Source organism: Oncorhynchus mykiss, chromosome 19 (genome assembly GCF_013265735.2).
Source record: "Oncorhynchus mykiss isolate Arlee chromosome 19, USDA_OmykA_1.1, whole genome shotgun sequence".
NCBI classification, from domain to species: domain Eukaryota; kingdom Metazoa; phylum Chordata; class Actinopteri; order Salmoniformes; family Salmonidae; genus Oncorhynchus; species Oncorhynchus mykiss.
In genome coordinates this window covers 10,659,803-10,674,160 of record NC_048583.1, presented here as the reverse complement: position 1 = coordinate 10,674,160, position 14,358 = coordinate 10,659,803, and the positions used below count along the sequence as shown (strand labels likewise).

Genomic DNA, 14,358 nt, shown 5'->3' with positions numbered 1-14,358 from the left:
CTTTTAGCTTAGCCCACTAGCCTATCCTCTCCCTCTCACCTCATCCACCCTCCTCTCAGCCTTCTCTTTTAGCTTAGCCCACTAGCCTATCCTCTCCCTCTCACCTCATCCACCCTCCTCTCAGCCTTCTCTTTTAGCTTAGCCCACTAGCCTATCCTCTCCCTCTCACCTCATCCACCCTTCTCTCAGCCTTCTCTTTTAGCTTAGCCCACTAGCCTATCCTCTCCCTCTCCCTCTCACCTCATCCACCCTCCTCTCAGCCTTCTCTTTTAGCTTAGCCTGCTCTCCTCATTTTCTTTCCCCCTCACCCCATTCAAAGGGACCTTTGTCCCTGAGTTCAGGGGGCCCTCTCCGGGGCTTTGGGGGGGTGACCGGCCTGGGCCACCATCACCATGGAGCGCCCAGAGCGGTCACCTCTATCCCCATTGTCGTGCCCCCCCCCTCTGAAAGGGCCTCTTTGATGGAGCAACAACCCCCTCCTGACCCACCAGGGGACATTTCAATCTAGAGCGGGAAGGATTTGAATATCCCACGGGGGAGGCAGACTCAAAGCAGAGGTCATTACCAGTCACTGTCAATGGCAGAGAAGAAAGGGGGAATATGTTAGAAATCCTGAAGTCAGTCCCTCTCTGTTCACGGCTTAGAGCTTTAACTTTCAGGTCACTGACTCTTGGTTATTTTCATTCCAGTGTCATCATGGGGTGCTGGATGTGAGTGGTTCGGTGCAAGGACATGTTAGACTGGAATGTTACTGTAGTCAGGGGCTCCTTATTACGGCGACAAAGGGATCGGCATACAGTTACTTGAGTTTTTCATAACCATGGGCCATCACCGTGAACTTCCATCAATGCAATCTCTGTCCTCACCTATCCACCACTGCTATCCACCTGCTGAGTTTGGGACCTCTGTTGTCCAGCCTGTGTGTTCTTGTAGGGTTGTTGTGTTCTGTTGGCTTCAGGGTTAATCTCTCGAGCCTTCCCTCTGGCTCGCTGGCTCTGGTACAAATCCCAAATCAAATCGACCGCTAGACCCTATGCACTTGGTGGAAGTTTGACCATATTGCTTTAACTAATCAATTCCTCTCAGATCTCCACAATTTAATAGGGTCCAGGGGTCCATTTGGGATTGGGCCTCTCTTGCTTGGTTTGGTTCTGTAGGCGAGGTCTTGTGAGGCTGAAGCATCTGTGGTCGATGCCAACAAGTAGCATCATTCACTTTCCTTATGGCTCTGTTCTAAATGTCTGCCCTGGTTTTATCTGGGGTGCGCTGTGTTTTCTGGCTATAGTGAGGGTTATACGTAAGGTTATAACGTTGGTCTGCTGGTGTACAGATAAATGTGCGCTTTTATTGTCTGCTGTTGTGGATGTGTTGTTGCACTCAAAATGATCTTCCACACTCATACTGGTGCATGTTGTTGTCCTGTCAGGTCTCTGAGGCCAGCCATGTTACAGGGTTCTGACTAGAGGGAGTACAGCTACGACCGGAAGTTACTTTTTCATAGCTGGTTAGGAGAATTGACCCAGCAGGTTAGGAGACATAGGTTAAAGTTAGGAAAATGTTCTCCTAACCTGCTATGAAAAGTCACTTCCGGTCGTAGCTGTACTCCCTCTAGTCACAACCATGTTGCGTGGAGTGAGGTGCATGATGGGAAATGTTAGCGTCTGCTGTTGCCATGGTGATGGCCCTGTCACTATATACACCAATAGGGACGAAGCAATGGCAGGGTGGAAATAGTGAGTTGTCTCTCAACAAAGTCTGTTGATCTGTCGGCTTTGCATGGCAGGGTTTTATTAAAATAGGGGTTACAATGATGTCATCGTTTTATCAATGATGGTAATGTGAAAAGTCTTCTTTTTTTAACCAATCAGGTCAGAGTCCTAAAATAATAAGAGCAAAGGGGGTTGGTTTAGAGCGAACCGACTCTCAGACCGTAGGGGAGTTCCCAAGACGACGCAAGGGTAGGTACTACCAAACAACGACGCCTGAAACTTGGTTCTGAATACTCATCTCTCATTCTCTCCGAACGTGTCTGAACTCAACGCATGCTTCTGAATGTTATCCTGTGACCTGTGACCTCACCATGGTATCCTGTCTCATCCAATCAACTAACTCCTCGACCAGTGGGGACCCTCTTCTGTTCAGTTGTCCTTTCTGATTCCACATTTTGCTCTCATAACACGTTTTTGAACCTCACCAAAACCCTAGAGATGATATCCTCTAGGCTTCTTCAGGAAATGGTGGAAAGATCATATCTCCGGGTGGAAGATCTCCAGTACGTAGGAGACCGTTGTCAGTGTACTAGTGTACCGCACCAACAACCAAATCTCAAGCCCACATATTCAAAGTAATCAATAGCGTTAATTTATTACACCAATACAGTAACTGATTCTTAGGTTAGTGACACACACAAACACACCAGTGATGGACTGTTCTAACCAACTACCTCTTGTATTTTTAACACTGTTCGGCATGCTCCTTGTTTCAACATGTAATACTATCATGTGCTCTTTATTGTATTTGTAATGGAAGAAAGTTTATTGCTCAGGTACGATGAATGATATTTTCCCCTCTTTATGTTCTGTTCAGATATGTGTATATATATATATCTCTGGATTGCATGAAGGGTGTTCAGTGCTGTACTGTAGGCTGAGAAGTGTTAGTGCTGCTGTACTGTAGGCTGAGAAGTGTTAGTGCTGCTGTCCTGTAGACTGCAGCACCAGATGGTGTTTTCTAGCCAGGCTGAGGGAGCTATGCTGAATGTGTTTCTATAGCACCCGGGTTGCCAGATTGGGCTCTGTTACGTTAACCATGCGGAAACGTTTGGCTGTGGACACTCAATGTGGACGTGCTCTATAAACCTATAACCAATTGATTACATTTTTGTATTACACTCAACTTCTCATATTGGAATCTAGCCTACAGTTTTAGTCTTGGAGGTTTTGTGGCATTTAGGGACCTCTGTTGGACAAATGAAAGCCTACATCCCCACCACCTTTTGTATGGTGGAATGGAATGTATTGTGTTGCAATGATGGTACGTGATGAGACTGACGGGGGTGTTTGCCCCTCCCCTCTACAGCCAAGCCCGCCCCTTTGGAGATCAAGCCCCTACCTGAGTGGGAGGAGTCATCGGCACCTGTCCGCTCGCCTGTCACCAGGTCTTTTGCTCGGGAGTAAGTGTCTTACCCTTTGACCTTTCACCTCTACAGCAGCTCAGGGTCAAAGTGGCCCTTAGACACAGATCTAGGATTATTGTCACACACCGCATCCTAACCATTTGGGAGTAAAACGTGAAGCTGACCTTAGGTCAGCATCAACTTAGTTGAATTCCTTTCTACTGCATGTGACTATAGGTTTGGTATTCTATCAGAACACTAACCCTCCACGCATGACTTTAGTCACCTCATAACATGTCAAAGTAGTCATGTCTTAGAAATGAGCTTTTTGTCTTTTTCCAGTGAGTCATTTTTTCTCTGCAGGGAACTCTGCAGGCACTGCTGCAATTTGTGTGTGTGTACCGACGGTGTATTAAACAGTGTGTGTGATGCTGCTCAGTCCCTCCAGGTTCCCCATGCCCCCCAGGCCTCCCTCGGTGCATAGCACCGCCTCCAGCACCGACTCCGAGGACTGTGATGAGAATTATGTAGCCATGGTCTCTAAGGCAGACGAACTCGTATGTAACACACGTCCTCAACTACTCTCTTCTAAAATATTAATGTTAAATCATACAATGATTTATGTACATTTTCAAAAAAAACAACTTGTCACATTAATAAGCTGATGTTCCACATACAGTCAGTAGCCAATGAATGTATTGCAATTAAATTGTATATTTTTTTTTATTCATGGTCAAGTGCACCATTTGCAATGTAATTTGTCTGATGGCATATCTTAGTGGGCTGAATATCCATAGAACATCAGTATGCAGAATAATTTAAATACACTACATGACCAAAGGTATGTGGACACCTGCTCTTCCAATGTCTCATTCCAAAATCATGGGCATTAATATGGAGTTGGTCCCCCTTTGCTGCTGTCACAGCCTCTACTCTTCTAGGAAGGCTTTCTACTAGATGTTGGAACATTGCTGCGGGGACCTGCTTCCATTCAGCTACAAGCATTGGTTAGGTCGGGCACTGATATTGGACGATTATGCCTAGCTTGCAGTCGGCATTCCAATTAATCCGAAAGGTGTTCGATGGGGTTGAGGTCAGGGCTCTGTGCAGGCCAGTCAAGGTCTTCCACACAGATCTCGACAAACCATTTCTGTATGGACCTCGCTTTGTGCGCGGGGGCATTGCCATGCTGAAACAGGAAAGGGCCTTCCCCAAACTGTTGCCACAAAGTTGAAAGTACAGAATCATCTAGAATTTCAGTGTATGCTTTAGCATTAAGATTTCCCATCACTGGAACTAATGGGCCTAGCTGGGAACCATGACAAACAGCCCCAGACCATTATTCCTCCTCCACCAAACTTTACAGTTGGCACTATGCATTGGGGCAGGTAGCGTTCTTCTGGCTTCCGCCAAACCCAGATTTGTCCATTGGACTGCCAGATGGTGAAGCGTGATTCATCACTCCAGAGAATGCGTTTCCACTGCTCCAGAGTCCAAAGGCGGCGAGCTTTACACCACTCCAGCCCACGTTTGGCATTGTGCATGGTGCATGCAGCTGCACGGCCATGGAAACCCATTTCATGAAGCTCCCGGTGAACAGTTATTGTGCTGACCTTGTTTCCAGAGGCAGTTTGGAACTCAGTAGTGAGTGTGGTAATCGAGGACAGACGTTTTTTCCGTCCTACATGCGTCCACACTCAGCGGTCCCGTTCTGTGAGCTTGTGTGGCCTACCACTTCGCGGCTGAGCCGTTGGTGCTCCTAGGCGTTTCCACTTCACATTAACAGCACTTAAAGTTGACCAGGGCAGGACATTTTATGAACTGACTTGTTGGAAAGGTTGCATCCTATGATGGTATCATGTTGAAAGTCACAGAGCTCTTCAGTCAGGCCATTCTACTGCCAATGTTTGTCTATGGCGATAGCGTGGCTGTATGCTTGATTTTATACACCTGTCAGTAACGGGTGTGGCTGAAATGGCCAAATCCACTAATTTGAATGGGTGTCCACATACTTTTGTGTATATAGTGTAGTCTGACTTCACTTCAAAACATAGTACTGTTTTTTGTTAGTGTGATGACATTGAAATGATGAGTCCACGTTTCTTGTTTCTAATTTACCATGTTAGTATAGTATACCAAGTAAAAATCATAGTCCGTTATCATCCTCCTCGGCCTCCCAAACCTCATATTTTATGGAGAAAGAGATGGTTGCCACAGAAGGACTCCTCTTCAACACTTCTATTTTCTTCACCTCTTCTTTCCCTCTTCATCACTTGTCATCCTGCTTTTTATGTCTTTTTCGTTTGCGCTTTCACTCTTTTCCCCCTGCAGGTATTCAGTCCATCTGGTGGACATCTCCTTCCCCCTGCAGGTATTCAGTCCATCTGGTGGACATCTCCTTCCCCCTGCAGGTATTCAGTCCATCTGGTGGACATCTCCTTCCCCCTGCAGGTATTCAGTCCATCTGGTGGACATCTCCTTCCCCCTGCAGGTATTCAGTCCATCTGGTGGACATCTCCTTCCCCCTGCAGGTATTCAGTCCATCTGGTGGACATCTCCTTCCCCCTGCAGGTATTCAGTCCATCTGGTGGACATCTCCTTAACCCCTGCAGGTATTCAGTCCATCTGGTGGACATCTCCTTAACCCCTGCAGGTATTCAGTCCATCCGGTGGACATTTTCTTTTTTGCTTCTTCTATTCTTCTAACTTGTTTTTCTTCCATCAGTTCTCAAGGACCCTTTTTGTTGACTGGTCAGATAAAAATAATTTTCCCTGGCTCAGACTCCATGATCTGGTGGTGTAGGCACGTGAACACAACCAGGGGTCTCCACCTTTCCCACTTTGTCTCCCAATTTGTCTCACCGCTGTTTCTAATCTGTCTGAATACAGCTGGTTAACTTCACCAACAACAAAATGGGTAATTTCCTGTATAGTATGTCTGCTTGATTGTTTGTTTTCCAGGTCTTTATGACCTTTTTATTGATATGTTTTCCCTTATCGTTTCTTCGCCTTTACCTAATGTTTACTTCCTGTTGCTTTTTTCACTCATTTACATTTTTACCTAGTCCCCCTCTTCCTCCTCCCCCTCTCAGTACAGCCTGTGTTGTTTGACCTCTGACCTTTCCCTGCTGTCTCTGTAGAGAGGAGTCCTTCTACTGCACTGTCCCCATCACCCCTGTTAAGAGGGAGATGGAGGGCCTTGACACCGTAGAGGAGGTGAGACGGGTTGCCAAGTGTGGTTAGACAAGCTGCCTGGGTTGCCAGTTTGGAGCCTAACCGGAGATGCCCATAGAGCCTATGCTCTCACTGCATGGCGTGGGTTGTGGTGTAATTTCCCCCCCAAACCCCACTAAGATTTCAGACACCGTCTGCAGTGGTAGTGTACATGCTGACGTGACTTGAGGTTTGCGTAATAACTCAATGTAGTGTTTAGTAGTAGACTGTTCTAGAACTGTCTCCATTGTAGCTGTACTACCACTCCTCTTGCCCACTCCTAGAGTGTAGCACTAACATTTAATCATGCTCTGTGAGTGTCATCATCCCCCTATCTCCACTGTAACATGGTATCTCCCTTGTTGCTTAGAACATGAAGCTGGGTGCGTCCATGACGGCGGACGGGGGGAGCAGCCCAATGGTGAAGCCCAAGGGAGACAAGCAGGTGGAGTACCTGGACCTAGACCTGGACCCCGGCAAGTCTACCCCACCACGGAAGGTGAGACCGATCTCTCTCACTCACACATACACATACACACACACACACACACACACACACACACACACACATATATATATATATATATATAGCAGGTTGTGCACACACACACACACACACACACACACACACACACACTATTGAAACTGACCTGTGTTTCTTCCTTTCCAGAAGAAGAGTAATGGGATTGGTCTGGCGGTGTCAGATGAGCGGGTGGACTACGTGGTGGTGGACCAGCAGCGGACGCAGGCCCTCAAGAGCACCCGGGAGGCCTGGAACGATGGACGCCAGTCCACAGAGACAGACACCTCTACCAAAGGGCCCAAGTGACCCCCAGCTCACCCCACGCTGCTGGGCCGCAGACATTACTCCAAGCCCTGGCTCGGGCCCCGGCCTTCACCTCCTCCAGACTCCTAGTGCCGAAGTGAAGGGGCCGGCGGACCTCCAGGGCCGCTGAACTGTCTTTAGTTTACACTGCCATCAGTCAGTCTGAGGACAGAACAGCGACAGCACAGCGCCCCTCTGTGGCAGACAGGGGGTATGTGCCAGGAATAAGCTGAATGCAGTATGGATGCAAGTAGGTTTGATTGATGTATCAGTCCTCACCTGCCTGATATGGGGACTCTGTAAAGACATTACCACATCCACAAAGACTTGGAGTCTGGAACACTTACTGACACTTATGGTGGATTTCAGTTTAGATTTTTCCTCTAGTTGGTTGGAGAATGACCAGGAGACAACTTAAAGACATTTCCTTTATGACTAAATCACAACACTGTGGGACACTGTCTGGAGTCTGTTTTGGGAGAGAATGAGTCATCTCTCTTTCAGAATGCTTAGTGTCTACTTAATACTTTACTGCCATGGTTGCCTAGTTTTGCTGGTAGGAAATTGGGCCATTTTTCTCTTGTACAGGTCTAATATTATCCAAAACATTGTAAGAGAGAACCAGGTTTTCTTAGTGAAAAACTTGTTGTGAATGCAAGAAAATAGAAAACAAGTAACTTTTTTCCGAAACGCAACTGACCAAGTGCTCAATCAAAGGTTTGGATTCACTGAAACGTCATTTAATCGACTGAGAAATGATTCTCTCTTCCTGGTTTAGTTTTTAGTGGAAGAGGAAACGGCTTGACATTTGCAAAACAAAAAGAGTTGTACAAAGTGTTATGTATATAAACAAAGTGTCCTTTATTCAACACTATATACGGTGTGTGGTAATTCTGCAGGGTGGAATTCTATACGCTCTCCGAGATGGTATCGGGACATGTGATATGAAATGACAGAATCAACTGTGACGGCTTTTAACGGGAAGCTCCCCGACACTTTCTGTGAGTTATGCAAAGGTGTCAGGCGTAGGTTTATAGGAGAGAGAGAAATCAGGTACTCATTCAAATACTAATAACAGCTATTTCCATTTCTAATTTATTTTGAGTTATCTCAACGATAGATGTCCAAGTAATCTATAAACGGACAGATTTGATGCTATAGAGCAAAGTGCTGTTAAATGCCTTCTCAACGAGCACCAGTCAATTATTATTGTGATGGTGTGTCGATTTCATTCTCTCTTCGGTTTTAATTTATTTCAAAAGGATTTACACACACACACACGCCGTTCTGGGGTCTGATGTATGTATGTATGCCTTACGATCTACTTTACTTGATATGTCTTTGTAAATAGTGAGAAATTGTGATGTTTTACCTAAAAAAGAAAATACTTCAGAATCGTAGTGGTTTTTTTCATGACTATTGGCTTTACTAACTTTCCAGGGACCCTATTCAGTGTCTTGAGTAGGAGTGCAGAAGTCGCTTTCCCGAAAGCATCTTAAGGCTAAATTCATTGTTAGAACCATAGGATCCTACGGTTCTAATGATGAACTTAGCCTTGAGATAGTTTTGGGAACCCGGCCCTGGTTTAGGATCAGGTCTCCACTGTCGATGTAATCTTAGTCATTGTAAAAGGCAAACAACTGATTCTAGATCAGCACTCTTACGCTGAGATGCTTCATGAATACAGGCCCATTTCTCTCTCAAAGTCCTAAGCATGTTTTACCAGGAGAATTAGTCTTTGCTGTATATATTTGCACCAACTATTCCAGCATGTATCATTTGAATTGAAAAACTGTGCCTGTACTGTCATTTCCATACTACTTCATTCTCACCATCCCATTGCAGCTTTGTCTGTCTCGAGACCAACTGCAAAACGTTGATGCTTTCTTTTCTTTAATGAATCAAAAGAGAAACATTTCCATTTGAAAGTAAACTAAATAAAACAACCTTTTGAGTCTGTTTGTCACCGACACCCTACAGTATGTCACCTATGTTAAAAAAATGTTGGCGTACTATAGGGAGGAAAACAATGACAGAGAAAAGAACAAAGGCCAGGAAGTCCCACCCACTGAGGCTGGTGGGAGGAGCTAGAGGACATGCTCATTATAATGACTGGAATGGAGTCTAACATGGTTTGTGTTTGACCATCTATTCCATTTCAGCCATTACAATGAGCCCGTCCTCCTGTAGCTCCTCACACCAGCCTCCTCTGGACCACAGACATTTCTATAGAGGAATGAGAAATGCACGCACAAAGTGATGTGCTGTACTAAATTGTGCCACTCTGTTTCAGGAAGTGTCCAAATGCCTACCACTTCCCCAATCAATGATTACCTCACCTGTTCACTATTCTCTCATGTTGATAGCTCTCCATTTAGCCACCAAAGGAAACAAATCTTCAACATGCAGTCATTTACATACAAATCTAATCTCTCACATTTCAGTAATTTCCCTTGAAGATTTGGAGCAACATGTAATCTGGATGAAAAGGGGACAGTTGTCAATGTATTGGAAGTGTGCTTGGACTGAGTGGGTAAGTGTCTGTAGAAAGATGAGAATTGATTGCACTTAGGGTTTTTGTACTACATTGGCTGCGTTAAGACAGGCAGCCCAATTCTGATTTTTCTTCACTAATTGGTCTTTTGACCAAACAGATCAGCGCTGAAAAACATCTGATGTGATTGGTCAAAGGACTAATTAGTGAAGAAAAATCAGAATTGGGATGCCTGTGTAAACGCACCCTTCTAGCCTTTACTCCTCTTGTCACTGTTTGACACAGTAGCTTGCAGAGACTTATGTGCACTAATTCATTAGCATGTTCCTGTCATTTTGACACATTTAAATGGGAATCCAATTATTATAAAAGGACTAATCATATTTAGTCAAAATGTACTTGAGGAGCATTGTAAATGTGGTTGGTGGAGATGGCCTGAAGTATTCCAGTTCCTTCTATGATTAAACAACACATTCTTATTTTTTATAATTTCTTTATGCGTCTGATCCAATTTTTTAGCATACCAGATTCGAACAACCAAAAATGACATGGAATCGGATATTTCAAGGTACATTTCAAACCACAATATGTGGTTTGAAAATCAGATAAGTCTTATTCCAGGCCTTGCGACTCGTCTGAACAGTCAAATTTACCCTCAAGTGGTTTTTAGACTTACGTGGCATATCTTGTTGCTTGCTAGCTGGTTTGTTAACAGTTTTATTGAAACGTGGTAGCTAACTTGTTAATTGTTTACAAACGAATTAGTGAATGTGCTAATCAGCTACCTAGGTAGCTATTTGATTGCTGTGGCTTGCCAAAAAATACGGGTTTTGAAAGTTGGATCATCTTATCCTTCGAGGCTTTAAAAGCATTTTAACACTGATTTTGAACATTCGGAGCAACTGGCAAATAACCATGGCAGGCATTGTTGTCACCTTAGCATGCTACACACTTGGTTGTGCTCAATCTGATGTAAAAAGATCTGATGTGATTGGTCAAAAGACCAATTAGTGTTAAAAAAAAAGATGAGAATTGAGCTACCTGTGTAAACGCAGCCTTCAAGCCTCTACTTCACTTTTCTTGTCACTGTTTGCCACAGTAGCTTGTAGAGAGACTTCTTACGCGCGCACTCATAATAAATGAGCCTTTCATGCCATGTTTGACACATTTTAAATGGAAATCAGCAGAGGACCGTAATCATAATTAGTCTCAAATTGAACTTGTTGAGGAGCAGTGGAAATGTGGCAGGTGGAGATGGCCTGAAGTACTCCGGTTTCTATTATGATTCATCCTCAACACATTCTTATTTTTATGTCTGTGTTTTCCATAGTTCCCAATTTATTTACTTCTACTGTTGGGATCTTTAAATTGGGTGTATTCCATAAATGATGAGCATGGCATTGTTCTTGGATGTCTAAAGTTGTTTTGTTCTATTTTGTCTCACTGTTCCTCTGGTTGAAAAATAATGGTTAGAAAGAGGAACCACCTTGTAAAACAATGGGTAGGGACTTATAGGAATCGTAAACTAGTAATTTATCAATGTCAGTCTTGCCCTTGGTGTTGATCAATTACACCACTAGGGGGCATGGTTGCTTGATAAACCAGTGAAGAAGTTGACGGGACACATTGGGCATCACGTTGTGCGCGACAGGGTGCTGCAGTACATTCTGAGAAAGATTGATGGACATTGTTTCTTTCTTGACAACAACACTCACCCGAGTTGAATGTTCAACTATGTTATTATGGAGGATGAGTAATATGTAGCCTTAACTTATCACATACACATCAGAAGATAGTTATTTTTTTAATGGACTTGATATACATGGGAATGGTAGAGACACCTTCAGGACCAGTATCCTAGACACAGATTAAACCTTGACTAAAAAGTGTCCTTCATGTAGAATCTCAACTTGAAGTGTTTTTAGTGGAGGACTAGGCAGGGAAACCATCTGTCTGTGTACATTGGAAGCTGCAGGTTGAATTTGATAGGTTCTACTCCAGTGGTTATGATGAAACAACTGACACCACTTCAATGAATCCACATTGTTATTCAACCCAAGTCCTGTAGGTGGACAATAACCCAAGACACCCTCTTAAATCTCACACTTTTACTTTTAGCCACACATAACATCAAAGTAACTTTGCAAAGGGCATACATACTATATCACAATATATCACTGTCAATATATCACGGCAGAATTCTCCCGTTTTCCCAGTCCCAAAGACATTCGGCAACACCTCAACATAAATCTCGGAGTACTTCCTCTAACCCGCATCATACGGGATTTATGCCGTTGAAACCAGTCTCCCATTTATTCCTCAAACACAGAAGTGCTAGAGCAAATGGCGCTAGGCTAGCTACTGTTGGGCGGCCATCTTTAATCCTATAAATCACTACTACTCCACATCTGATGATAGATTTACTCCTTGGCTACAGTCACAGATGTCTGTGTTTTGCTGTACTGCATTAAGACTCTGATTGCTGAGTAAAGACCCTAATTGAAGTAAATTAGTTGTGATTGACTGTAGTGCATGGGTGTCAAACTCATTCCATGGGGGCCTAGTGTCTGCTGGTTTTAGGGTTTTCCTTTCAATGAGGACCTAGACAACCAGGTGAGGGGCGTTCCTTACTAATTACTGACCTTAATTAATCAATCAAGTTCAAAGGGAGAAGCGTACACCCACAGACACTCGGCCTCCATGGAATGAGTTTGACACGTGGTGTAGTGGGACAGAGCGGGAAGCTGTGATATTGCTACTGGCTTAGCTACATAACCTGGGTTGTCTCTACCAGGCCTACTGTATGCAAGCATTCGTGTTGCTGTAACATCATATACCCAAATGTTATGTTTGTCTCAGCTGTTTACCACGAAAAGTGACGTGCTGTCCACTTTGTTGTTTGAGTCACAGATGGTCCCTTTAATTTCCCTGCTTTCGTCCAATAGGTGACTAAGCCTGTTGACTCTCACTCTGCTACTCGATGCTCATGACTGTGTTTTTTTTAGTTGTACTAAAACATAATACACATTTCCATAGATTACAGTATACGAGCTGGTGGCTGTGACTTTTTTTTTTTTACCGCATATTCTCTGTGGTGCTGAATGTGCGAGGTACTGATATGCCTCGTTATGATAAGAATAATGGCATACATTTGTTTGGAGAATGTAGAACCCATTTAGCGTTCCTTGATCAGAGTTATTCTGACTTCAAACACTTTGTAGTCAATAGAGATGAAGGATAAAGGTGTTTTGTTTTAGGTTGCTGACAAGCATTTTAATGTAGAGATGTTAGATATCAAACCAGCCTGGGATGTTGAGAAGCCACTGTGTGTGTGTGTGTTAAGGCTGTGACGATACCAGTATCGCAATATTTTTTTTTCATGCTAAAAATGAAAACAGAAGCAGACCAATCTCTCTGGTCCTTTAAAAACCTGCTGTATGTAACATATTGTACTACAGCTTAGAAAATAAATACATGTGACTCTGGATGACATCATGATGTTTGTTTCCAACATTAGAGCTGATTTCTAAACCAGTTCAATCCGCTTTGTGTTTTGTTTCCTTACCCCCATACTAACGAGTATCAACATACCGGTATGGTCCCGGCCCTAGTGTGTGTGTGTGTGTGTTTGACAATGTGTTCATGTTGAGAAAGATATAGAGACAGGATGTGGGTGCATTTTTGGGAGAAAGAGCGGGCAGAAGAGGGAGTGTGAGTGTGTGTTTTTGACACTGTTTGAGAGATGGGGAGAGACTGTGTGCATATTTTTGGGAGAAGGAGAGAGAAAGACAGAGGATGAGGAGGGAGTGTGTTCCTGTCTGTGTGTGTGTGTGTGTGTGTGTGTGTGTGTGTGTGTGTGTGTGTGTGTGTATGCTTCTCCATGCAGATTGGGATGTGAGGCTCTCTCTGCCGTATCTTTGACAGTGTGTGAGTAATGGAACAGTCCCTCGGTTCCAAACAGGGCCAACAGAATAATGATGAGCCTGGCTGGGAGGCTGGGGGAGGGTGAGAGCTGCTCCTGGGTGAGCTGTGAGCTCCGGGCCTGCCTGCCTGACTGTCCTGCTGGACCTCTGCCTGGACTGATGGGAGCTGTCAATAACTGAGCCCGAGACTCGCCTGGGCTGCACAACCCTGCCAGCATGTCTTTGGCTGTGGGTCTGTCTGTCTGTCTGCCAGCCTCTTCTCTAAGTCTGACTGTTTGCCTGCTGTTTGCCTGATTGGGGGAGTGTGTCTATCTGTATTGGGTGTATTATCCTGTCTGTCTGTCTGTCTGCCAGCCTCTTCTCTAAGTCTGACTGTTTGCCCCGCTGTTTGCCTGATTTGGGGGAGTGTGTCTATCTGTATTGGGTGTATTATCCTGTCAGTCTGTCTGTCTAGCTTATCAGTGTCTATGTGGCCACCTGTATGTCCTTGTGCGTGTCCATGTGTCTCACTGGCAGCCTGCCTGTCTGTCTACCTCTCTAGCGCTCTTTCATTCTGCCTGTCTGTCTGCTTCCCTCTCTCCCTCCAGACTCCCACCCAGTCGTCTCCCACTCTCCCTCCAGACTCCCACCCAGCCGTCGCCCTCTCTCCCTCCAGACTCCCACCCAGCCGTCTCCCTCTCTCTCACTGCAGACTCCCACCCAGCCGTCTCCCTCTCTCCCTCCAGACTCCCACCCAGCCGTCTCCCACTCTCCCTCCAGACTCCCACCCAGCCGTCTCCCACTCTCC

General features: G+C 44.8%; 2 protein-coding genes across 23 annotated transcripts in view; both read left to right on the top strand.

The window, feature by feature from the left end:
• Window positions 1-9,100, top strand: part of LOC110497361 (GRB2-associated-binding protein 1) — a 69,635-nt gene extending 60,535 nt beyond the window's left edge. For 14 of the 22 annotated variants that reach the window (XM_036954257.1, XM_036954255.1, XM_036954256.1 and 11 more), the window contains 5 exons: window positions 1,869-1,958; window positions 3,079-3,172; window positions 3,555-3,672; window positions 6,699-6,827; window positions 6,999-9,100. In XM_036954257.1, coding sequence (XP_036810152.1) covers window positions 1,869-1,958; window positions 3,079-3,172; window positions 3,555-3,672; window positions 6,699-6,827; window positions 6,999-7,157 — 590 coding nt within the window. In that variant the 3' untranslated portion in view covers window positions 7,158-9,100. Of the gene's footprint in view, window positions 1-1,868; window positions 1,959-3,078; window positions 3,173-3,554; window positions 3,673-6,255; window positions 6,332-6,698; window positions 6,828-6,998 lie in introns of those variants that run through there. The other 8 variants (XM_036954262.1, XM_036954264.1, XM_036954266.1 and 5 more) reach the window with 6 other exon arrangements.
• A 143-nt stretch (window positions 9,101-9,243) lies between these two features.
• The window catches only part of LOC110498640 (type II inositol 3,4-bisphosphate 4-phosphatase), a 355,960-nt gene continuing 350,845 nt past the window's right edge, over window positions 9,244-14,358 (top strand). Inside the window, exon 1 of the mRNA XM_036954242.1 lies at window positions 9,244-9,687. The gene's annotated coding sequence lies outside the window, so the exon portion shown is untranslated. The remainder of the gene's footprint in view (window positions 9,688-14,358) is intronic.